The 27,131-nt window shown below is 43.9% G+C and overlaps 1 protein-coding gene across 2 annotated transcripts in view; it reads right to left on the bottom strand.

Annotated features, from left to right (window-relative positions):
• CAMK2A (calcium/calmodulin dependent protein kinase II alpha) overlaps positions 1-27,131 on the bottom strand; it is a 206,655-nt gene that overhangs the window by 103,709 nt on the left and 75,815 nt on the right. For both annotated transcript variants that reach the window (XM_060240317.1, XM_060240318.1), the window contains exon 3: positions 15,315-15,374. In XM_060240317.1, coding sequence (XP_060096300.1) covers positions 15,315-15,374 — 60 coding nt within the window. The remainder of the gene's footprint in view (positions 1-15,314; positions 15,375-27,131) is intronic.

Here is a 27,131-nt window from a genome sequence, read left to right as displayed (position 1 = left end):
ACAGCACCATAGATTTAGAGACAGAGAGGTCAAGACATACAGAAACTATACTATTATAATTAAATTATAATCCTTTCCTTCCTGCTAGCTTATACTATCCCTTTGAAGTAGAATGCTATTCTTAGGGTCAAGACTTCCTTCCTTCCAGTTTAACAGCTCTCTCACAAATACACACCCAGAAGGAACATGCTCTCCATCTTTGGCACCATAGATGCAGGACATGCATTCTGCATCTGTATCCATCCTAGCTTGTTTGTTTGTTCATTCATTCATTGATATTTCTATCCTACCCTCTCCTGCAAGCGGGCTCAGCGCGAGTTACAATAATCAGTGGCCAATAAGACAGATAAAAACAGTTCTGCATAAAATAAAATAAAAATTAAAACCTAAAAATTAGTTGAATAACTAAGGTGGTAAGTTAGAAACCAACAGAGTCAACAAGTTCCATGGGTGTACTGCAAATGTGCACTAAGGCCTCCATATCAGTAGGTAGGCCAGGCTGTCGCCTATTGTATAATTGGTACAACGTACAGCATAGGCAGGTTAGATAGATCCTATCCTATCTCTCAAACTACACTATCTGGAATGTAGTTCTCTAAATAAAAGACTCCTATGAGTTTGAAACGGACAAAAGGCTCCATGTAACTTTGCATCTTTGCTGGCATACGCACACACAGTACCAAACTGCAGCTATGTGATGCCTACTGCACTCTGTTACACAACAGAGAGATTCCTGGCTATATGATAGCAGAGAATCTAACAATAAGGACTTCTGGGAAAAAAAACATAACAAAGACTCTCTGCTTCTACCTGTGCTCAAACAGAACCGCCCACTCATTCCATCAAGAAGGGTCTGACTTATTGGCCCGCATTCAATGTTCTCTTTTTGTGGAGGGCACAACCTAAATGCAGCTGCATAACTGACATTTCTCTTTCACGAATACCAAGAAACTTAATCATTCAACAAGCATGGAAAGGTCTGGATAGTTATACTATAAAGCTGCACTTTAGCTTAACTATTATAATTAAATATATAGATTAAAATGACAACATGAAACACCACCCATGACATTTGGCTCTGGAATGGACACCTGTGTCAAAATTGTGCCCTCTGGTGAAATCCTGACTAATTGTCTTCTCCTAATGACATAGTACAAGGATCCTTTGCTTTCCTCCAGATGTCACTAGTATGTGATATCATACACTTTCTTTAAAAGCAAGGCTTTTAGCCATTTGTTACCAGCTCTGTGACAATAAAAGCACAATGATAACTTGACATATTAAGACTGCCTTCTAAAATTTCAGTAAGCAGCACTTGAGTTTATACCCAATCACCAGCAGATAATTATATTTTAATGCTGTTTCCAAGAGGAACTGTACTCCTGAGTTTCTAGGCAGCAATGAACAGCTGAGGTGTGAGGGAAGAAAAGAACTGCTTTGGGGGCATAAATAGCAATCAGATTGTTTTTGTTAGATCTCTTGCTCAGATAACATTTGTTGGTTTGTTTGGGCAATTTATATTCTGTCCATTCCCAAAATCAGGCTCAGGGCAGATAACAACATTCTAAAAACAGTATAAAACAGCAGTTAAAAAACCAAATCAATGTGAACAATACAGCTTGATGGATCATGATAAGTTATAAATGGCAGCTCAGCTGGGCACATGTTATATATACTGAGAGTCTAAAGCAGTAGTAGAATAAAATTCATATTACATCATCCCCATAACACCCATATTTGTAGCTGCGGGGGGGAGGCAAAAGAGGCAGGCTTGATACAGGGATTAGGGTTGCCAGTTGACCAGAAAAAAATGGCTTTGCCTGTTCTTGTACCTCTGGCAGCTGCTTTTCAGAATTCAGCTGTTGAAGCTTTTCACAGTATGGAAATAATCTGGTAATGTCTACCTCCATGCCATAAAAAGCTTCTTCTTTTGATTTCTGCAAACAAAACTGCTACTAATGGTGTTTTTCCACTGGCGAAAAACTGGAAACTCTTAATAGAGAAAGAGGTGACCAGATAAACAGGAGACAAAAGTCCACAAGTACCTCTAATATGATATGAACAAACTGGAATAGCAGAAACTTGTCATCCATGTACAATAAGCTAAGCTAGCCAAATGTCTCATTTAGTTTTCCTTCTAAGCTGAGTTAACATGAGCTAACCCATTCTTCCACCTTTATATCTGGATCCTCTAGTGCAAGGGACACAAAAGAAAACATTTCATGGGACTCAAAGTAGACAAGAGCAAAAGGGGGTTCAGGAATGAGGGGGAAATGGGGGGAGAGGGAGTTAGGGGATAAAAAAACACCCCAAATGGCAATCTGAAGTAAATTGTATCGGATGATATACTCACAATCTTGCTTTTATTTTAAAAAATATGGCTGCGGAGCAAAATGCACAAAATGAGTAATGCAACTGACCAAAATATCTGTCTGATGCAATGCCTCTCTTGCTTGTCTTCAGAGGTATAAACTGCCCATTCCTCTTTCATGGAGGATTAACTCAAATGCTAGTGATGTGAATTCAGATGTCAGCAATGTTAACTATTTCATCCCACAGAGAAGAGAGGAAAGCCATGGCTGTGTAGCACATGCCACAATTTATTGTTAACTGGATCTTCCCGTGACACACACAGACAGTGGTGGGAACGATAAAGGAAAGCGACTACTACCTCCTTTCCCCTGCCTAGCATTCCCTTCCTGTTACATCACAGACAAAGCAGCTGAGAGTGCAAATCACAGACTGAAGAGCAATTGATATCAGATCCTAGAAACACCAATGCGCTTCCATTATGTTTATTCTGCCTGGGTGCTGTACGTACCACACACAAATACAACAGCTAGTGAGGGGGACAAAGAAGGAGGCAAGACTGACATAAGCCAAACACACCATATGCTGCCCCTGGTGTGCTGCCGTTACCCATCCCACTTAATGTTCCCATAGCCATTAGGGGTCACCTTTAATTTTGTTGCCATTTAGAATCTGTACAGACTCATGATAAATCAGAATAATATACATGTATTATATTCATTCTAATGCTGAAATCTTTGGAGTAAAGAGTAGAAACCTGGTGCCATTCAAAAAGTTCAGAAGCCTTCTGTTCCTTTAAAAGTGCTTGTATTTCAAATGTTATACCTTAGGGGTATCACCTTTTTTACTTGCTCCACAGCTGTGGTTTAACAACAGTCTGGAGCACTTACTTTTTTGTTGTTGTTGAGTCACAGCTGATTTATGGCAACCGCTGGTGGGGTGTTCAAAGCAGAAGACATTAAGAGGAGCTTTGCTCTTGCCTGCCTCCATGTTACGCCCTGGTATTCCTTGGAGGTCTCCCATGCAAATACTAACCAGAGCCAACCCTGTTTAGCTTACGAGATCTGATGAGATCAGGCTATCCTGGGCTATCCAGGGCAGGTCACCAGACTGCCTCTGAAGGCACTGGGAAAGAGCCAGTAAAAAAAGATGACAACCCTACAAATATCCAGAAGCTCACTAAAAGAAAAAAGAAAAGGAAAAAAAAGATAGCTTAACAGTCATTTGAACTGAATGCTAAATGGAACCAAGGTTTTGTTACTTATGATTAATGATTAATTATTCTTAGCAGCCCTGAGAGTCTTTACAACATGGGAGGGGGGGAGAGAAATAAACATTAGACTATACAAATTGCCTTCTTTATTAGACTGATTTTGTTTACGATAAAGTTGCAATTCCTTTCAACAACTTAATACTGGGGCGAGGGGGGGGGGGGGAAACTGAACTTTCAAAAACAAAATATTTTCTTAAATGAATGGCTTCCTTTGCTCTTTTCTACCAACATCTGGTTCTCACTCTGTGCATCTACAACCTGTTCTCATTATCCCCATGTGTAGCATATTATCTTTTTGTCCAGGAATATATTCCTGTATGGGGGGGGAGGGGAAATGTTTCTGTTGTCATAGCAACAGCTTGGTCCAGCACAGTCTGTGATTCACCCTGATGCAGAGGAGACCCGATGCTGCTGTGCAGGCATTTGCCCAAGATGGATTGAAGCTGACAGGCTCTTTATGGTCTGAAACATTTCTAAAGCAGAGGCCATGTGTGTGCACATGTAGATATGTGTGTCTGAAGAAAAAGAGAAATGAAGGGGAGTAGTGAAGCAGCAAAGATGGTAGGACAACAGTAGAGGCCACTCAATATGAATTTCCCTGCATTTATTCATCCACTCTACCAAACAACATCCCATTTGGAGTATTGAATAAAGATAGATCCTGCCAACCCCTATGGTTTCTGAGCAACTTGAGTGCTCTTGGAAAGCAGAACTTTTAAATCAATGAATAGAATTGCTGGCTTTTCCCCATATCAAGTCCATGTCCCCATGCCTTTAAAGGCAAATGGATCTCCAGACATTTGCCAGGTAGAGTGCTCATCTCCACGTTTCACCATATCCACACATAAAGGCACACAAGCTGGTACAGAGAGCGTTCCCCCCTCCCCCTCATCAGCTGGCAACACTAACTGTACAGGATGTGACAACAGATGCTCCATTTTTGACAGTCAATGATATTCTCTCACAGTGCCAGGAAATGCTTCCTTACTCCCTGACATTTAGGAGATCCCAGGCATAGGATTGTCACTGTTTCTTGCTGGACCTCCTCTTGTGCCTTTAACATAGGGTTGCCAAGTCCAATTCAAGAAATATCTGGGGACTTTGGGGGTGGAGCCAGAAGCCTTTGGGGATGGAGCCAGGAGCAAAGTTGTGACAAGCATCACTGAACTCCAAAGGGAGTTCTGGCCATCACATTTAAAGGGACTGCACACCTTTTAAATGCCTTCCTTCCATAGGAAATAATGAAGGATACGGGTACCTTCTTTGGGGGCTCATAGAATTGGACCCCTTGGTCCAATATTTTTGAAACTTGGGGGGGGGGGTATTTTGGAGAGAGGAACTGCATGCTATACTGAAAATCTGGTGCCTCTACCTAAAAAAAAAGCCCCTCCAAGATACCCGTGAATCAATTCTCCATTATTTTCTATGTGAATTGATCTCTATAAGGAATAATGGAGTGCCCAGCAGACATCTCTCCCCCCCCCACCGCTTTCTGATGACCCTGAAGTGGGGGGAGGGCCTCCAAGCTGGGGGATCACCTGCTTCCACCTGGGAATTGGCAACCCTACATTAACAGCAGCCCTAAATACAAAAATGTAAAGTTTTTTTCTTGGCAGACAGGTAAGTGTTATGGCTGCTAAGGACACAGAAAGTGTTATGTGCCGGCTGCTAAAGACACAGGAACAGAGCCAGGGGAAATCCTGCCCAGGAGTGGTGAGGTAGAACCGTTATGGAAGGCATTTTATTCTCCAAGACAGGATAGGGCCTTTAAGAAGAGTGCTGTAAGTCAAATTCAGCATCTGGACTGAGCTCAGCATGGAGATATCTTACTTTACTTTACTTTATTCGATTTATATCCCGCCCTACCCCACCGAGGTGGGCTCAGGGCGGCTTACAACAATAAAAGCTAACAGAGGTTGATTTAAATACAATTAAAATTATACAATAAAATACATAAAAGCCTAAAAATACATAAAACTCACATCGATATACACTATGCTACTATTCCTTAAATCAGTCCTTCAAATTTCCAATATTCAGTAATCTGATGTTTAAGATTTAATATTCAGGCATTCTGCTCACAGTTAATTATATGCCAACCGGAAGAGGGTTGTTTTACAGGCCCTGCGGAACTGTTCAAGGTTCCGCAGGGCCCTCACCTCCTCCGGGAGCTGATTCCACCAACAGGGAGCTGCAATCGAGAAGGCCCTGTCCCTGGTCGCTTTCAGACGGGCCTCCTTTGGCCCAGGGATTATAAGGAGGTTCTGAGACCCCGACCTCAGCACTCTCTGGGGGACATGTGGGGAGAGACGGTCCCTAAGGTAGGCAGGTCCCAGACCATAAAGGGCTTTAAAGGTCATAACCAGCAGCTTGTACCGAACTCGGTATGTTATCGGCAGCCAGTGCAGTCCCCGAAGCCCCGGCTGGATGTGCTCCCGTCTAGGGAGCCCTAACAACAGCCGGGCAGCGGCATTCTGCACTAGCTGCAACTTCCGGGTTCGGCACAAGGGCAGCCCCATGTAGAGGGCATTGCAGTAATCCAGCCTCGAGGTGACCGTTGCATGGATCACTGTTGCCAGGTCGTCGCCCTCCAGGAAAGGGGCCAACTGCCTTGCCCGCCTAAGATGAAAAAATGCGGACTTGGCAGTGGCTGCTATCTGGGCCTCCATAGTTAGGGTAGGCTCCAGTAGCACCCCCAGGCTCCTAACCCTGTGCGCCGCTGACAGAGGCACACCATCGAGGGCCGGTAAGGGAATCTCCCTCCCTGGACCACGGCGACCCAGGCAAAGGACCTCTGTCTTCGTCGGATTTAGCTTCAGCCCGCTCAGCCTGAGCCATCTAGACACGGCCTGCAATGCCAGGTCCAGGTTTTCTGGGACACAGGCAGGCCGGCCGTCCATAAGTAGATAGAGCTGGGTGTCATCAGCGTACTGGTGGCAACCCAGCCCATATCTCCGGGCAATCTGGGTAAGAGGGCGCATATAGATGTTAAACAACATCGGGGATAGAACTGCTCCCTGAGGGACCCCGCAATCCAGCGGGTATCTCTGGGACAATTCACCCCCAATCGCCACTCTTTGTCCCCGACCTTTGAGGAAAGAGGTAAGCCATTGTAAAGCCAACCCCTGAATCCCCACGTTGGCAAGATGGCAAGTCAGCAACCGATGGTCGACCGTGTCGAACGCTGCCGACAGGTCTAACAGCATCAGTACCGCCGAGCCGCCTCAGTCCAGATGCCGCTGGAGATCATCCACCAGGGCGACCAGCACTGTCTCCGTCCCATGACCCGGGCGGAAGCCCGACTGATGGGAGTCAAGGACGGAAGCATCCTCCAGGAAACTCTGAACTCGCTGAAGTTCCTATGCTACATGTACCTACAAGTTATTAGGAACTCTTGTGAGCTCGAATTAAGGTCACTGTCTTTCTTTACTGCTCTGATCCTGCATCTGAAAAACAGCCACGTAGCTGCTGAAGTTTTTCTTGATGCTGGAAAGTATTGTCTGATAGAACAAGCTGCACCTACTTGTAATCTAGGTGGCAGGCTGCTGTTAAGAGGCACAGAAAAAGAGCTATTTCAAATAGTGGGGTAAAATCCTGTTCCTTGACCTGGAGCAGCTTGTTTTGTTTATTGGTTTGCAAGCATTTCTACTGAATTCTCAGAGATGTCCAAACTGGTATTTGGAAATAGAGGCCTGTACAGATGTACAGACCCTTGGAATTGTGCCTTCTCCTCTCCACACTAGCTCTGATAGAGTAACTGGCCAGACAGATTTCCTATTTAAAGGCAGCTCTAGATGAGGACCATCTTTCATGCAAACTACCCTTTCCAACAAAACCTCTGCTAGGGTTGATGGGGTATGTAGCTTCCATAGTCCCCTGAACTGAATCAGAAGTCTAAGAAAGTTGCAGTGTAAGCTCAGGTCTGAATATGCCAGCAGTGGCTATTGAAGCCTACAATTGTGCAGATACAAATACACTCAAAATACACCTTGCTTAAATTGTGAACAATCAATGGAAGTGTATGGGGTGCTTAGCTCCGGAGAAAACAAAAACAGCAAGCAGGATAAGCCTGATTTTCAAACATATCGCAAATAACACAGGATCACTCATTTTTATAAGCTGGCAAGCTCAGTTACATCTAGGGACTAGGATGCAGAGGCTACTATGAACAGCAACAGAGATCTTCTAACTGCCTTTGCTGAATGTGGGAATTCAGTGCAGGGTTGAGGTGTCAGGTAGTCCATCCTATGCATGTTTTCTCAGAAGCAAACATCACTGAATTAATTGGGATTTATGCTCAAGTAAAATACATCAAGGCAACAAGCAAAGTGGCAACACAGTATATCACAAAGTGAGAAAACAGCAACTGTGTAATAAAACCATAAAGATATTCAAAATTTTCAGGGTTTTTTTTCTATAATGATACCAAACACAGTACAGACAAAAATATTTCCTTTAAATGGGGAATGTTACAAGATGGGTAATGAGCTTGTGCCTAATGAGAATTGTATGAAGTGGTCTTAGTTGACGTCAATTGGTTTGTATCACAGGTATGATTGGTAATTTTTTTATTGTACTATTTGGTGGACTGTATGATCTCTTGCATGGAATTCCTTTTAATGTAAGGTGTTGCATTTTAGATAACAGATTGGCTCTATGAAAAAGCATTGATTGCAAAATGTGCTCCATTATTCAACTGGCACATAAGGAAAAGGAGCCTTGAGAGCCAGAATTATTAATGAAGTTGGATTCCACGCAGAGAAATTTACAAGGAAGAACAAATGAATAACCTAGTGTCTCTTATGAATATGAAGGATTGACTATATGTCCTACATGAACATTTCTGGATTATGGAATATGACAACTCCTTCTTTGAAATATTTTTGTCTATACTGTATTTGGTATCATTATAGAAAAAACAAAGACTTTGAAAATTTTGAATATCTTTATTGTTTTATTACACAGTTGCTGTTTTCTCACCAAGTAAGATGCATGGCATCAGAGCCTTTACTCTAAATGCAGGCTGAAAGACTTCAGGCCCTAAATGTCTGTGGGTAAACTTAATTTCACAGACAGAGCAATAAAATTTACAGTGAACGGATTGTGCAAGCAGAAATTAACCAATGTGACAAATAAAAGAAAGCCGTAAATACAGATAAATGCAGATACATGCTGTTCTAGCATCCATTTTGTAAGCAATTTTTCTTCTATGCATTCATTACCATTTTGCAACATCAATTTTTGCTGCTTGCTTCCTGTTTTTAGCTTTTATACAGCAGACAAAAGCCCAAGTTTTCAACAGCTGATACTGTTGTTTAGTCGATTGGTCATCAGTAAAGGAAAATGACCAAGTGAAAGACATATGGCTTTCTGCTGAGCAAAGCTCTCATTAGGTACCTGGTTACTGCCTACTCATCAACAGCTCAAGGTCTGGGAGAAAGAGGAACATGACAGAGGGAATCAGCATCACCAGCACTGATATGGCACCTATGTCATTCTTTCTCCCTTCTTCCTCCTGGCCTACATCTTTCACATGCCACACACTTGCAATTACATCCTATTACTTTGAATCAATCAATTGAAGGTAACCACGACTGCTTGGCTCAATACAAGCACTCTGTGTGACTGCAACAGGTTGATTACAAGGGTAACTATCCCATACTGAGTGATTGAAACTCACTAAAAAGGCTGCCATCTTCTAGGGTTGCCAATTAGTCAGCTTTAAACTTGGTGACTACTTTTAATTTTTCCATCTCTTATACTCATTGTTCTTGGATTTGGCTACTGTGAGGCTTGTCTGGCTTTTCTGACCATAGCAGCCCCGTGGCCCAGAGTGGTAAAGCAGCAGTACTGTGATCTGAACTCTCTGCTCACGACCTGAGTTTGATTCCAGCAGAAGCTGGGTTCAGGTAGCCGGCCCAAGGTTGACTCAGCCTTCCATCCTTCTGAGGTCAGTAAAATGAGTACCCAGTTTGCTGGAGGGAAAGTGTAGATGACTGGGGAAGGCAATGACAAACCACCCCGTAAAAAGTCTGCCGTGAAAATGTTGTGAAAGCAACGTCACCCCAGAGTTGGAAACGACCGGTGCTTGCAAAGGGGACCTTTCCTTTCCGACCATAGGGCAGTAAGCAGTTGAAAGGCATTGGAAAATAATTGGCCTGCAGAGGTCAGCACTTCATCTGTATATCACAAGAGATTTCTTCAAATGTGCAACATCCAGCAGGTCCCTGATATCCAGGCCGGTAGCCATGTGAGGGTCCGGGGGGGGGGGGCATGGCCCCTCCACCCAACCCCCCTCAACATGTATGGCCCCTCCTTTCCCCATCAGGCAAGTGTTTGCGTTGTCTGCCTCCCCCTTGCCACTGCCGCCCCTAGGCCCCTCCGGCCCGCTGCCAGTGCCGCCACCGCAGCAGCACTCCACTCGCTCCCACCCTCCACGCTCACTGCAACTAAAACAGCCTGCCACAGGCTTCTTCTTGCAGCCCGCACCTGAGCATTTCATTAAGACAAATGCGCAGGTGCGGGCTGTGAGAAGAAGCCGGCAGAAGGACTTAGTTTTAGTCGTGGACAGCCGAGGAGAGGGAAGGGGGGCGGGAGAGCCCAGCATTCTCCTGGTCGCTCACAGCACCAGCCAAGAGAAGGGCTCACCCACGCTCTTATTTCTTGTCTCCTCCCCGCCCCCCCCCCCATTCCCTGCAGGGATGGACGGAGAGGGCTTAACTCTCCATGTGTGTGTTGGAAGGAGACAGTCGAAATCTCATTCAGGAATTGGAGGGAAGGGGGGAATAACCAAACATCATTATTTTGTTCCCCAACTCTCTGCCGTTTCCTGCCCGGGCTACTTTGGGAAGTTGCCCCTTTTTTTGTATCGAGAGAGAAACAGGAAGGTTTTCTCGCCGTTCCCCTCCACTCTTGCACCCCGAGAGCCAGAAGAAGCGATTCACTTTCAAATGCCCAGCAAAATCCCGAGGACTCCCCCTGCTCAATCCCTCCCTTCCTCCCTCTTCCGAAGAAGCAGAGCTTCACTTTCCAGCCCAGAGAAAGGCTCGGCCAGGGAAGACAAGGGCAGGGCAGGCAGGTAGTTTCCACACGCTCGAGTGGGAAACCGTCGGGAAAAAAGTCAACCTGGAAAGGACTCGGCGGGTTCCACACTTGTTTCTTTTTCTCTTTGTATGGCTCTTCAATTCAAACGGTGCAGCGCATCTCCGATAACCCTCCGCCAAGAAGGAGAGGAGGGGATGGGGGAGAAAAATAATCCCAAGATACTCTTTCTGTCTGAGGGGGGGGGGAGTATGTGTGGAACCCAGGGGGGGGGGAGAGAGAAAGGTGAGGAGCCAGCAGCACGGTAGGCACTTCTAGCAACATCTCTGCCGCCGGGGCTCCCAACAGCAGTAACAATGGGAATCCAAAAAGTTTGGCAACGGCAGCAGGCCTAATGGGAACAGCACAACATACAAAGAGTATCAGGGCAGAAAAGAACAAGGAAACAAAAAGCCCTACGTGAACCAGCTCTATATCCAATTACATAACAAGAAAAACCATTCAAATATAAATAATTGTATTTAACCCACATATATTGCTTTCATCAAAACAACCATAATACTCAGTCCTTTGAACAAAAGGAAGCATTTACACCAAGAGTTCTTTTCCTTTATATGGTAAAATTGTCCAGCTTTTCCATGTAATCCTGGTGTGATATTCCAAATGATGAATGTCTCCCAATGGATGCAGCCAAATTTTCAAAGAGGAAAGGACAAGGTTGTACTAATACCCTTGTTTCGCAAAAGCTTTTTCTGCTAAGAGGTCTTTTCTGCTAAGAGGCAGCTCGGGCTCGTCCAGCAATGAAGAGGACGGTGAGGATCGCGGGGAAGGGAATGAAAGACAATAAGAACCAGAACTTCGCTTGCAAAGCTTTTTTTTCTTCTTCCCAGTTTTGGACCCGGCTCCAAAGAAAAACCGCTCCTGCCCCCACCCGATCTCCCCACTGCTCTTGTGCCCCCCCCACCCCACCATTTTTTTTTCTTTGGGGTCCCTCCACCAGAAATGTTCTGGCTACAGGTGTGCTGATATCTCTTTAGAAAGGTAGTCCCCTGTGTAAGTACTAGTCCTTTTTGACTCTCGGGCTCCTGGCCTTTCTCTCTCTCTCCCCCCTGCCATGTTTTCACAATGTTTTCACCGCAGACTTTTTTTACGGGGTGGTTTGCCATTGGCTTCCCCAGTCATCTACACTTTCCCCCCAGCAAGCTGGGTACTCATGTTTGCATACATTTAGATTAATTAGCATGTGCAAATAAGTGTATCTTTTCACAGAAGTATTCAATTCTCTGCGGATTAAGGCATTTGTGTAAAGTATAAACAGAGGGAAGGGGGATTAGAAATGAATCTACTTTGTTCATTCTTTTAATAGTATTTTAGGCATGACTTTCACAACAGTTGCTTAGTTTTATGTATTTGTGGCAAAGGAGACAGAGGTCTTTTCTAAAAGTATGGCTTTTATTGCTGACTTGGTTCATTTGTCCAATATTTTGTTGCTAGTAAAGTTTTTCCTCTTAGACAGTTCTTCCATTGATACTGTGTGCTTTGTAGAAAGTACTGTATTTGCGGGGCTTTTATCAGCACTCCTAGTGGCCCACACAAATTAAAAGCATAACAATTATAACAACATTAAAACAATCAAGATACAGGCTACCAACATTTTGCCACCATAATTTCATGGCACCTATTGGATAGTATCCATATTTATTACTAGTAACAAGTAGGATTAGTTCCAGAGTGCTTATAGCACATTTATTCCACCCCCCCAGGGATTCACTCATATTCTTCATACATGTGCACTAGAATATTCATGCAGCGCCAGCTCTTTTCAAAAGAAAAGTTGGGAAACTATCCAATACACTCCTCCAGCCATTCCATGAACCTTTATTGGAATGTTTTAATAATTTCCTTGCTGCCTGTAAATTCAATCTGTATGGCACCAGCGTCTATGGCCTTGATCCAACAGAAGTTTCCACAGACAGAACAGGTTTCCATCTATAGAGTGAAACTTCCCCACCTTCCCCTGCTTGCTGCATTCCAAAATGGCACACTTCCTACTTCCTTCTTAGTTGCTTGTCAGGCAAAGTGTTGGCATTATCAAAAAAGGAATATCAAAAATTTAACATGTGCTTAGACAGCTATGTATGACCACAAACAATGCTATGAGTGGCTTGTGCATTTTGTTAAAAAAACAGGGAACAAGTGGAAGCTATAGGATTTCTCTGCCTTTACTCAGAGGGGACAGATGCAAAGAAGGACAGTGTCTCTGACCTTTATTAATTGCATAGCAGTAGGAATTTTAGCAGATACAGCTTGCCATGACAAGATAAGAAACACCTGCCTCTATCAAGATACAGGAGGCTGGGACTCAGTGTATCTGGCCATTATTCTTTAAGAATACACCCACAACCGAATCAATTTTTGAAAGATAAAAAGACAACACACCCCAGTGAGAGAGATGGGATGGAACAATGGTAGCAATGTAAAGTGCAGTAGAATGTCTAAAAGCCTATGAGCTGTTTTTAAAAAGGTAAAGGTAGTCGCCTTGCAAGCACCAGTTGTTTCCGACTCTGGGGTGACGTTGCTTTCACAATGTTTTCATAGCAGACTTTTTATGGGGTGGTTTGCCATTGCCTTCCCCAGTCATCTACACTTTCCCCCCCAGCAAGCTGGGTACTCATTTTACCGACCTCGGGAGGATGGAAGGCTGGATCAACCTGGAGCCGGCTACCTGAACCCAGCTTCAGCTGGGATCGAACTCAGGTCATGAGCAGGGAGCTCAGACCGCAGTACTGCAGCTTTATCACTCTGCGCCACGGGGCTCTTATGAGCTGTTTAGACACACCTATTAAATAAATTGAATGGCATTGTAAAATGATTTTACATGTCAGTGAAACTGCTTTTGCTATAGGCCAATATAAGCGGAAGAAAGATTAGATAGCAACATTCCAACATATATTCATGGAGCACGCTCAGGTTAGCAGATTTTCATTATTCCAAAATATTTCATCTCTACAGGCTATATACCAGAAGGGTAGCTGTGTTAGTCTTTGAAGAGTAACATGTTTATATAGGCATAAGCTTTCATCAGTTACCTTTGGGAGGTGAAGGGCCAAACAGAAACAATTTTATACATACTACAGTACAATATTCATCTAACGTTGCCAATTAATCAGAAGTTAGCAGTGGGCCACATTCATTCTAATAGGACTGTTTTCTCTTTTGACTGGATCTTTGTGCTCTGAAATGTTTTGTAGCAAACCTATTTTTTTTTTTTTTTGAAAATTGGACAGCCTGGCCTTGGTTTGTAACAATGCCATACACATGTCTTTCTTTAGTTTGTAGTCTTATGAAACAGTCTTTGGGTGACAAAGGCTTATGCCACAAACAGTGTATTCGTCTTTAAATGTACCTTTTAAGGGAGGGCCATTAGAGTTGCTTTATTTATTTCCATCATTTATACCCTGCCTTCCTCCCCAGTGGAGACCCAAAGAGGCTTACATTGTTCTCCTCTCCTCCATTCTATCCTCAAAATAATCCTGTGATTGTAGGTTAGGCTGACAGTACATGACTGGACCAAGGCTACCCAGCAAGCTTCAATGGCAGAGTGGGGATCTGAACCCGCATCTCCCAGATGCTATTGAAGACATCAGTGTTGGTGCTGTTTATTCTTAAAATCTTCAATATGACACTAGCAATCTACTCCTAATGGCAATTAGCAGCAACTGAGGCAAGAAAGGTCAGAAGAGTATTGCCTTCTTTAATATTCATACCCAGGACAAGCAGAAGAGCGCCTTTGGTGGTGGTAGTGGTAAGTGCTGTCAAGTCACAGCCAACTTACGGTGACCCCATAGGGATTTTCAAGGCCAGAGACTAACAGGTGGTTTGCCACTGCCTGCCTCTGCAGTGACCCTGGATTTCATTGATGGTTTCCCATCCAAGTACTAACCAGGGCCAACTCTGCTTAGCTTCTGAGAACATAAGAGAAGCCATGTTGGATCAGGCCAATAGCCCATCCAGTCCAACACTCTGTGTCACACAGTGGCCAAATTTTTTTTATACACACACACACTGTGGCTAATAGCCACTGATGGACCTCTGCTCCATATTTTTATCTAACCCCCTCTTGAAGCTGGCTGTCTGATGAGATTGGACTAGCCTGGGTATGGTTGTCAGGTTCCTCCTGGCAACTGGCAGGGTTGTGGGAGGACTTAGCAGGAGAAAGTCCCAGTCCGCATTGCCAGCATTGCATAAGAAGTGATGTCATCAGGGCCTTTTTTGTAGAAAAAGCCTAGTAGGAACTCATTTTCATATTAGGCCACACCCCCTGACATCACCATTGTTTAGCATAGGGCATTTTTGTAGGAAAAGCCAAGCAGAAGCTTATTTGCATATTAGGCCACACCCCCTAATGCCAAGCCAGCCGGAGCTGCATTCCTGTGCGTTCCTGCAAAAAAAAAGCCCTGGATGTCCAAATACCAGAGTGTCGCCCAGAAGTCAATAGTGTGATAATGTCACTTCCTATGCAATGAGGGCAACGTGGTCTCTGGGCCTTTCTGTTTTTACTGGAAGCCTCCCCATTGGCCAGATGATGGGGGGCAGGGCCTGGCAGTGGGAGATTCCTGCCTCCAATGGGGGGCCTGGCAACCCTAAAACCTGGGCCATCCAGGTCAGGGCAAAAAAGTCCTTTGCCTACCTATATTTGGGTGCTTCAGGAGACGGCAGATCCGAGCCTCACGTTCCAGCTTCTGGTGATCTGTAGGGAAAGAAATCAACAAATCAGTTTGAGACAACACAGCAAGTTCCCCCTTCTTAATTCAGGAGCACACTGGGAAGTAAAAACAGACCAGGAGGATGTAGTTCTTAAACAACCCATGTTTGGCTTAGCTTTGTAAACCTTCCAGGCTGAACATGAAGGCTGAATGAGGTGAAGGAGGCATCGGTAGCAGCTGTCCCACACTCTTCACATAGCCAACACTTTCTCATCATTAAGAGGCTAGTCCAGGAAATACAGTCTACTCACCACTGCTTCCACTTCACAAAGAAGGCAAGGAGGCAATGGCTATTTTACATGTGTTTAGAAAGTGGCTGCTGCCTCCATCTTACAAAGATGGAAGTTCAGGCATGAGCATACCTTCTGCTTCCAGCTTTCTCCTCCTGCTTGCCAATCAATGCCCTTTGTACCCATGCATGTGCTGCCCTTCTCATAGTCACAGCCTCCTCTTCTTCACAAATAAAATGGTCCAGGTATGAGTCTGGCAACTGCTGACACCTCCTCACCATTCACCATGTCCTCCTTGCAAAGGTCAAAGAGTGACTTGGTGCCAGCTGTAGCCTTCCAGACCAGCAATACATCTCTTGGTAAATTACAGGGCCAATCCATGCCTGCCTCATTTGAAGATGTATCTTTAGTTATACATTATATCTCAAAATAATTGCCCTAAATTTAATAACATAATCCTGGCAGCAACTGCAGTAATGCCAGTGGTACAAAAGAGCTCATGATTATTTTAGGCTCAAGGTTTTTACCCCTTTTACTTAGAGAAATGTACTCATGGAAATGTGAGGCATACCTAATAGATTCTGAGTCAGATGCTGATTTACAGCAAAATCACACATGCATTGTAAAACACAGGAGGGCTGAGAGGTGATTAGAATAATTTTTTTTGCATAGGGTTGTCAGCCCCTAGGTCCCAGTGGGAGATCCCCTGGTTTCAGGGGCTTCTCTCCACCATGGACCAGCTGGCAGGCAGGAAAAACCCCTCCCCTAAACAGAGACATCAAGTAATATTGGGGGTTTTGTGGGGAGGAAGCTCTGGTTTTGGGGCAAACTCTATGGTTTAAGCCCAATTTAACCATAGTTTGCCCAAAAACCAGAGTGCCCTCATGCGACATGCCTGACCATCCCCAGGACACCTCCCAAGTCCCCCTGCCAGATAAGCAAGGGGATCCAGCAATGCTATTCCTGAAGGGCCATCTGTCACTTCAGAAACTCACTACAAACACACTAAAACTGTTTTTCTGTCAGTCACACATAAAAACCTGATATCTATATAGTATCCAGAAATATATTTTTGTTTTTCACTCATGCACACCAGCAATGGGTGAAGATCATGTTTGAATTTACACTTAGAACTGCCAGCTTTTAGTGTCCATGCATAATCCAATCTCCCAGTGCTCCCTTTCTGACTTTTCTACCAAAAGGCTCCTATAGGATTGCCATGTTCCCCCCTAGCCATCATTGGTGGGTAGGGTTGCCAGATCCAGGTTGGGAAACTCCAGGATATTTGGGAACGGAGCTTGGGGAGGACAGGAACCTCAGGGCACTACAATGCCATAAGGTCCACCCTCCATTTTGTCCAGGAAACTGATCTCTGTAGTCTGGAGATGAGCTGTAATTCCAGGGGATCCCCAGGTCCCATGGAAGCCAGAATCCCTACCTGTGACTGATTTAGTAACTATTGCTGTGTGTAAAATTGGAATATCCTCAAATGTAGAAAGAGCCAATACAGTATGAATCACTTCTTCATGTTATCCAGCGGGGTAGTTGTGTTACATACAGCAAAACCAAAAAGGGCCTTGTGACGCCAATTTGTCTTTAGGTGCTACACTCCTTTTGATGTTTCTTGACATAATTCGTTGGTAATATGTAAGCAGGTTAAAGGTGACAAATATCTGCATTATACTCAAAATGCAAAGTTGACAAGTATGGCTCTTTAGTACCATCCATAAGTGGAGACCTTCCTGCATCCTCCCCCTAATACTGGTGTTATGTGCATCCTGATTCATAGGGGCTGTTTTGTTTTGTTTTTGAGGTTTTTTTCCGATTAGCTCAGGCAAGAGTTGCTTGAAAGTGTTGGTTTTTTTAAACTAAATAAATCTAGTAATCCCTCAGCTCTGTCTATCTGTCTCTGTGCCTCTCCAACGAACAACTTCCTTTAGATGTTCCTTTACACTTATTTTTCTCTTGTGTCCTGAGTAATTTCCCCTGACTACTTTTCTAACTCACTAACTCAGTTCCACATACATGGATATACGCCCCACTTCTCCAAGCAGCGAGACATTTCCAGGGCAATTCTACAGGGTTTCGTTGCTTGGCAATGAGATATGATCTTTTGTAATATTCCGTTATTTCCAAAAGTGCAAATAAGCAGCCAGCCAGCATATAGAAAATTAATAGTTCTCAGATATCATGAAAATTACACCCACAGATTTTTCAGGTATTTTCCTCTTTTAGCACCTCAGAGAGACTGTTCCAACACCACCCATCCTGACCCTCGCAGTCTCTCCTGTTCAAGTCTCAAAGTCAACAAACCGCTTCTGATTGTTTCCAGCTCTCCTAGGGCCAGGTCTTTTGTCAAACTAATGGCCCTTGATTGCCTATCCAGTGCCATTACATAATAGCAGGTATAGCATACAACAAGAGCAATAACAGCATGTAGCTGAGTGAAAATCTCTGGCTGGGCACTTGCATTTGTTTAGCTAATGGAAACTGACAAACCTGTTCTCTAGACATTGAAGTTTCATATCAAGGATGCCTCTTGGTCTCCTTAGATGAAGGACTGATTTTTCCCCAGACCTTCACTAGCAAGGATGGTTGTGGAAGACAGTTGTTTCCTACACTACAGCCTAGCTTCATATTCATTACCACCACATAGACAAGTGCTTCAGACAAGTGCCTTTTTCATTACGCATGCCCTTTTTCTTTTCACTTCCTATCTCTCTAGGTTTTCCAGACTATGTACAATCACTCCCTCTCACTTCTTTCAGCATCTTTATTGAAGTAAACAGATAGAATCTGGTTTGTGTTGAAGTCAGATATTTGAAATGAGAGGCAGACTTAGCTTTGTTCTGTCTATTCCCCACTGCATGCTGCAAATGTGCCCCAAAGCTCATGAACAACCGTCTCACACTATATAGAAGTGCCAAAACATCAAAAGCTTAACAAGCTCCAGCAGACCATTAAAGGCTATAGAGGTGTGAACACACTACTGATAGTCCTTGTTGCTGTCATCTTTTAGTCTGTCTACCCCAATGGGAATATGGTGATAAAAAATTTAATTTTCTCTGTGTTCTTGTGCCCTTAAAAACATATTACAACCTTGAGGAGCAGACTTCACAGCCCAGCCTCAAATGCATGTAAACTGGCAGCAGATCAATCCATTCTTCATTATTAGATGTGCTCATTGTCACAATTTGATTGTTTATGTAAAGCATTTATATAACACCTTTCAATTTAAAAACCAGCATTCGTGGCAAGTTACAGTTAATGAAATCGCAAAAACGAATCAATAATAGATTACAATAATACTAAAAGCAACCAGCTATTAAATACAGTAAATAACAATTAAAAAGCGGTGACAATGGTATTAAACAGAGAAAAGGTAATTCATCCACAAGAGAATAAAAATTTTATCTGACACACAAAAGCTAGTATAGATAGGTGCCATATGAGTGTCTGTAAGGAGACTAATCCATACACAGGATGCCATCTCAGAAAAGTCATTGGGCTTTTCCACATTCTCATATTCCTCACTTGTGTGTTCCTGTTGCTTGGGCAAGATGTGTGTGTGTCCTGTTCTGTATGTGGCCCAGGGCCGGTGCTCTAACCGCCCTCTGTGGCTCTGCTGCTTGGCAGGAGGAGATGGTGAGTGAGTGCTGGAGCACCTTTTAAAGTTGCAAACGCAGGGTGTGCTAAGCATAAGCAGTTTTTGTTTACAGGAGCCCTAGCACCGGAGCTCCTGCCTCGTTGCCATCTTGTTAGTCCATGAAATGAGCACAATGCCTCCCCTTGCAAATGTTTATTAAAGTGCTTTATCACACCAGGCAGTTCAAGTGAAACCGGTGTTCTGTCATCATTATCACAACTAGGCAAGGCCCAAACGCTGCATTTAGAAACAGATTTGTTTACCCACATGCACACTATTTAGGGTTGCCAGGTCCAACTCAAGAAATATCTGGGGGCTGTGGGGGTGGAGCCAGGAGCAAGGGTGTGACAAGCATCAATGAACTCCAAAGGGAGTTCCGGCCATCACATTTAAAGGGACAGCACACCTTTTAAATGCCTTTCCTCCATTTGGAAATAACGAAGGATAGGGGTACCTTCTTTTGAGGCTCATAGAATTGGACCCCCTGGTCCAAAATTTTCAAAACTTGGAGTGGGGGGGAGGTTGAAGAGAGGCACTGGATGTTATACTGAAAATCTGGTGCCCCGCCTCAAAAAACAGACCCCTCCCCCGAGCCCCAGATACCCATGGATCAATTCTCCCTTATACCCCATGGGAGTATATACCCTTATACCCTGGGCTGCGCGAACTGCACTGGCTGCCAGTTACATACCGGGTTCATTACAAAGTGCTGGTCATTACCTTTAAAGCCCTATATGGTCGAGGACCTGTCTACCTTAGGGACCGTCTCTCCCCATATGAACCCCAGAGAGTACTGAGGTCAGCCGGGAAAAACTTGCTGACTATCCCCGGACCGAGAGAGGTGAAGTTGCAAAGCACCCGTAACCGGGCCTTCTCCTCTATAGCCCCGAGCCTATGGAACCAACTTCCAGAGGAAATGCGGGCCCTGCGGGACCTAGAACAGTTCCGCAGGGCCTGCAAGACCTTCCTCTTCAGACTGGCTTTCGCTGATGAAAATGGAAATTGCGAAGGAAACCGCCATCAGAAAAAGTAAACATAGCATTAGCACTTTTACTAATTTAATTAATTTAATTTTAAAACTTAACCAGATTTTAATTAAACGCTTATAATGTTTAATGTAATTTTATCCATTTGTATAATCAACCCTGAACTATGTTGTTAGCCGCCCTGAGCCTGCTTCGGCGGGGAGGGCGGGATACAAATAAAATTTGTTGTTGTTGTTGTTGAATCGGTCTCCATAGAACATAATGAAGTGCCCAGAAGACAACTTTCTGATAACCCTGAAGCAAGGGGAGGACCTCCAAACCAGGGGATCCCCTGCCCCAACTGGGGATTGGCAACCCTAGCACTACTGGACAACATTATTTTTGACACTCCATACCACAAATACCACTATCTGAAAGGCAGCTCTTCTTACTTTGAAACTTCTATTTTCTCTATTTCAGTTCATGCACCTTTTATATAACACCCTAAATAATCCTCTTCAGTCCTTGGCAGTTACATGACTTGTAGGATACTAATTAGGGCTTTTTTTGTAGCAGGAACTCCTTTGCATATTAGGCTACACCCCACTGAGGTAGCCAATCCTCCAAGAGCTTACAGTAGGCCCTGTAAGAAGAGCCCTGCAAACTCTTGGAGGATTGGCTACATCAGGGAGGTGTAGCCTAATATGCAAAGGAGTTCTTGTTACAGCACTGCAGCACTTTCTTGCTAAACTAGACATGCGCATAACTCTTAATTCTGCCACCAAATTCATCTTGGTTTTTTATATATATAGATAATTCACTTGCAGCAAGTTGGTGACTTCCCCCCCTGCAGTTCTGTGGTAGCAACCATTTTCTCCCTCAGATTTAACTTCTAGAAAACATCATTGCTTGCTAAGCTGTACAAATATTTTTGCATTCTTGCCGATCTGTAAGGTGTCTTAGCTAACCTTGCATACAGACTGATTCCAGGTTTAGATTGAGCTGCATGTGATAGGAGGATTAGACATAATAATAGCAGACCATAGACTGCAACAGTCCTCTGTTTGGTGTCCCATTTAATAACTGAAGCATATACTATCTGCAGAAGATTTTTAAATGGAAACTAAGAATAAAGTACCTGGGGTCTTTGTTATGGACCGTGGACAACTAGAATGCCACTGCATGGATATGAGTGTCATTTCCTGCTAATAATGATTATATTGCTTGATTTGAACTTGAGTTGTTTATAGTACCCTAGTGACAGTTCTTTCTGTTCTGTGGCTATCCCTGGTTTAAGCCATCACAAGTTAGTCTTTTACTTCCTCCCATAATTTGAACTACTTCCCAAAATCACTTGAGTTGTAATCATTCTGCCACCTCGACACCCAGTGTAGGACTTTTATTTTATTTATTTATTTATTCTGTAACTTATATCCCGCCCTTCCCACAAGTGGCTCAGGGCGGCTTACAACAAACAATAAAACAATAAAATCGGAACAAAGTTATTACATTTAAACTCAAGCATTTAAAAACCTAAAAACCTTAAAATTTTTACATTGAAGCTATACAGTATAATCACAAAAATCTAGAAAGCTACATTTGTCCAGTCAGGCGTAGGCTAACCGGAAGAGGGTCGTCTTACAGACCCTGCGGAATTGAGTAAGATCCCGCAGGGCCCTCACCTCTTCCGGTAGCTGGTTCCACCACATAGGGGCCATTGTGGAAAAGGCCCTGTCTCTAGTTGTTTTGAGACGCACTTCCTTGGGCCCGGGGATGGTGAGAAGATTTTGAGTCCAGACCTCAATACTCTCTGGGGAACGTGTGGGGAGAGACGGTCCCTCAGGTAGGCAGGTCCCAGACCATATAGGGCTCTGGACTTCAGGCTCTAGGCCCTGTCCAGAGGAACTGGTTGGCCTTTGTATGAGACAAGATGTTGATCTAAATGAACTACTGGTCAAATCCAGCAGGGTTCTTATTTTCTTATATTCTCTGTATGTATTTACCATATCAGCCAATTATGCTGACAAGTACCTAATCTGAAATTCCAAAACCAAATAACATGATCTGTGGCAATATCTGTACTGACCAATTTTTAAAAAAAGTTATTTCCTAGGTGGTAATGAAATACAAATGAAGCTCAGGTCTCTAAAATTTTCCAAGTGGGTTGTGTCAGCTGCCACTGAGAGAAGCAGCTTGTTTATAACACTCACTGTGTACTCCACTATGAGTAGCTATTCTCTCACCTAGTGTAGGAACAAATGTTCCTATTTTATCTGACAAATGTTGTGGAGAATAGGTGAGCAGCGTTAGAAAAGTCTTTTGTCTTGTGTTATTTGAGGCAGCTGTGAAAATACTGGCAATTATATCAGAATTATTATCACTTTCTAACTATCTGGGAATAAAACTGATGACAGAGAGACTTAGCAGTTTTTTATGTTAGTAGGGGCCCTAGCCTCTACTAACATTATCACTCTATCTCCATCCCTTATTGGTAATATGGGGGTCCTGGCATACCTTACTGCAGGGGTGGCCAACGGTAGCTCTCCAGATGTTTTTTGCCTACAACTCCCATCAGCCCATCCAGCATGGCCAATGGCTGCGGCTGATGGGAGTTATAGGCAAAAAACATCTGGAGAGCTACTACTGGCCACCCCTGCCTTACTGGATTGCTGTCAGGGTTAGGAGGCAATGTATATTAAGCATGTTAAACATTCTAAAATGCAATAAGGTCTGCAAGCTTCACAGCATTATTACTGCCCCCTAGCAGCAGACCAAGATGCTTTTCTAGCAAACACTGCTCAGGGATTGGCCAGTTGCAAAACCCCATCAGGTATTCAGAGTCTGAGATGTCACTAGTATATCTCGCTGGGGCTAAAAGGGGTCTGTGCCATTTCAGAAATAAGATGGACGTTAGTCGTGAGATTGTACGTGTGGGATAGAATCATGCAGGGTTTTAGGGCTGCCAACCTCCAGGTGGGGCCTGGAGATCACCTGGTGTTACAACTGATCTCCAGATTACAGAGATCAGTTCCCCAGAGAAAATGGATGCTTTGGAAGGTGGACTCTATGGCATTGTACTCTGCTGAGACCCCTTCCCTCCCCAAATCCCTCTCTCCCCAGGTTCCACACCCCAAAATCTCCCATTTCCCAACCCAGAGATAGCAAGCTTATCAGTTACAAATTTGTACTGGTTTCAAAGACATTATGTTTGGGGCCCTGAGTGAGTGAACAGCCTCCTGAGAGCTGCTGGTTACTATGGAGACGAAAGCATGTGGGTGCAGGTGGAAGAATGACAGTTGTTGTCAGGGTTAGAAAAGAGAGCTGTGGGGGAAAGACAGGAGGACAGTGGAAAGGGGGCTGAGGAGACAAAAGAGAGTGAAATAATGGACCTTGGAAACTTAGAAGGCATACTGTGAAAGGAGCAATGGGTCCATGGTAGAATAAAGACTGGTGGGCCTTCAGCCAATACTATGGGTGACAGCTCCCTGAAATCTGCAGCAATTAAAGGCAATTAAGAAGAAGATGAGCTATGGCTGACCCAAGGCCATGCTAGCAGGTGCAAGTGGAGGAGTGGGGAATCGAACCGGGTTCTCCCAGATAAGAGTCCGATCACTTAAGCACTACACCAAATTGGCTCTCAGGAAAAGGCTTCAGTAATGGCTAAACTAGACAACAAGATTAGACTGAGTGGGAATTTTAACCTCTCTCTGGTTCTCATCTAACATTCTGTTCATTCTACCATACTGTCTTTCTTTTGTTTCCAAGAAGCCAAGAATTTGTAGTTTAAACGGAGATTGCACACATGCTCAGGGAGAAAAACAGAGTTTTGCAGAAAGCCCATGCATCAGTGATCACTTAGCAGCCCACTTATAAGAAATCAGCATGGTATAGCTGTCACAGTGCTGGTTTAGGATCTGGAAAACCCAGGTTCAGATCCCCACTTGTGCCATGGAAGCTTGCTGGGTGGCCTTGAGCCAGTCATACATTCTTGGCCTAATCTACTTCACGGGGATGTAGTGTGCATAAAACAGAGGAGATGAGAACAATGTAAGCTGCTTTATAGCTCTCCCTTCTCCCAGGGGAAAGAAAGGTAGGATATCAATAATCAGTGTTTCTACTGTGATAGAAGGAAGTACCCTAGGGTTGCCAAGCCCAATTAAAGAAAAATCTGGGTACTTTGGGGGCGGAGCCAGGAGACTTTGGGGGTGGAGCCAGGAACAAGGGTGTGACAAGCATAATTGAACTCAAAGGGAGTTCTGGCCATCACATTTAAAGGGACAGCACACCTTTTTAAATGCCTTTCTTCCATAGGAAATAATTAAGGATAGGGACACCATCTTTTGGGACTCATAGAATTGGACCCTCTGGTCCAATCGTTTTGAAACTTGGGGGGGTATTTTGGGGAGAGGCACTAGATGCTATACTAAAAGTTTGGTACCTCTACCTCAAAAAATAGCCCCCCCCAGAGCCCCCAATACCCACGGATCAATTCCCTATTATTCCCTATGGGAATTGTTCTCCATAGGGAATAATAGAGTGCCCAGTAGACATTTCCCTCCCCCCATACTTTCTAAAGGGGGGGAGGGCCTCCATACCAGGGAATCCCCTGCCCCCTCCTTCTCTCACACCCACAAATACTTACTTGGTCTCCTTCCAGCAGAACTTTGCTCGCTGTGAAAACGAAAGCAGAAGAAAGGGAGGGGCTGTTCTCCATGGAAACTGTTACTGACCCTTTCCCATGAAGCCCTTCCTGTTTCCTGCTTCCTGTGCAGCCTTAAAGGGGGACACATTTTAAAAACTGTTTGCAGGTTTCTAAACCTGCAGGAGCTCTACAACAATATGATGCCTACACGCATGTTCTCTCCCCCCTCCCGCTTCCGGATTTTTGGAGAGCGGGGGAGGAGGCTGCAAATTCGCGGGTCCACTGCCAGGGCGGGGGGGTGGGGTGGGAAGCCTAAAGTGCCCTCTCACATTTGGAGGGTAGTTTCTGAAGTGAGCCAACAGGAAATAATAATTATACTTTCAAATGAATTGTTTAGATAAAGTTAGAATTGATAAAGATAGAATTGATGCACAAAAGAAGAATTTATTCATGGCTTTCATTGGGTTTACATACTAAGAATATTGGTGCTCTTATGTCTTCTTAAAAAAAACATCAAGAGAGAAACTCCAAGAACTCAGGTAACCAAGAATGATTCCATACTCCCCCTCTCAATTTGTAGTCTTTTCCTCCATAAACTAGTTGTCATAAATTAGTTGCCAGGAGCCCTCCTGCCATTGAGGATCCTTGAACTACATGTGTAGAACTGTCTTTGGGACATTCCCCTAGCTGGAGAAGGCTTTCCCCGCCCTCACACCCCAAGCAATCTTCTTGAGAACATGTTTGGAACAATCACAGGCCAGTACAATTCACTCCCTGATGAAGCACAGCAAGCTCTCAGCATGAAGGGCAAGGAAGGGTTTTATTATGGGTTGTTATGAGAAAGAGGGAGTGCATGTTCTTTAACTGAAATTGGCAGGTGAGATCTCACTCTTCAATGCTGGCTTTTTTGCAAAGAGTGATCAGCAAGCTTTTCCTTTTACCTTCACAGCCAGGGAGCAAAATGTCAGGGAAATGTCTCCTCCCACTCCACCCCTCTATTCACATCTTCTGTGCCTTCTTTTAACACTATTTGAGCAATAAGAATGTTCTGGAAAATCACAGATAGCATGGACAAAAATGGACAGCATGCTCGGCAGGACATCTGTTGAGAGTTTCAGAGAAGATGAAAGGATTTTCTTCTTTCTGAGTGTACAACTGATTCATGTGTGGTACTTGGTTACCATGGGATCTGGAACTAGACCATAGCCTAAAATAAAGAACTAGTAGTAGTCAAGAAGGAACTGAGACATTCATGAAAGGCAGCAATATCAAAGCTGCCAATCAAGAAGGCCAAAGCTTTCACCCCCATGCCTGGAATTGCCCTTAAATCTGACACTGCTGAAGCTCTTAAAACATGACAGATAATAGGATAGCTCTTCTCCTGCCCTTTGCCCGGATTGTTGGAGGCAAGGTTAAATGTACCATTGATCCAAGTGACTTAGTTAAGTCTAATATTCACCACTTCGGATTCTAACCATTCACACAAAGTACACACAGCTCTAAGATGTTTAATGCATCAGATAGGGGGGGGCAGAATAAAGAAAATCTTGATATTCAAGTGAATGTATTCTGAATGCATCTTTTTGGAAATGTAGTTTTTTGCTCATTCAATAAGGAAAGGGTAAAAAAAAGAGAGAAAAGAAAGAATATAAGATTGGGAGATCTTTAAAATAAGTCCTAATGAGACACAAGTCTAATGGTTTCTCAGAGTGCAGATGCCCAGGCTTGGTTGAAACACTTCATTGCCATAGAAACTGTGTGCTTTTGGGCACATAGCTTTAACATCCTGTGACTGGGTACCTCCTTCTGAGCACTTTTGCATTCAGAGAAATATTTCAGAGGGTTTTTTAAGGGAAGATATAAAAAACTTGATAGAACACTGAATCCCAATCATTTAGCAGGTAATAAGTTCACCAGTAACCCACTTTTCTGCTATAATGCATACATCTGTGAACATATGAACATATGAAGCTGCCTTATACTGAATCAGACCCTTGGTCCATCAAAGTCAGTATTGTCTACTCAGACTGGCAGCGGCTTTCCAGGTTCTCAAGCTGAGGTTTTTCATACCTACTTGCCTGGACCCTTTTTTAGTTGGAGATGCCGGGGATTGAACCTGGGACCTTCTGCTTCCCAAGCAGATGCTCTACCCACTGAGCCACCATCCCTCTGTTTGTTACTATAGTTCCTAATTTTCATTTGTTTATTATTTACAAAATTTATACCACATCCTTGTGCCCTCATCAGGGCTAACAGAC

This window comes from Heteronotia binoei, chromosome 5 (genome assembly GCF_032191835.1).
Source record: "Heteronotia binoei isolate CCM8104 ecotype False Entrance Well chromosome 5, APGP_CSIRO_Hbin_v1, whole genome shotgun sequence".
Taxonomy (NCBI): domain Eukaryota; kingdom Metazoa; phylum Chordata; class Lepidosauria; order Squamata; family Gekkonidae; genus Heteronotia; species Heteronotia binoei.
This window is presented reverse-complemented; position numbering and strand designations above follow the sequence as displayed.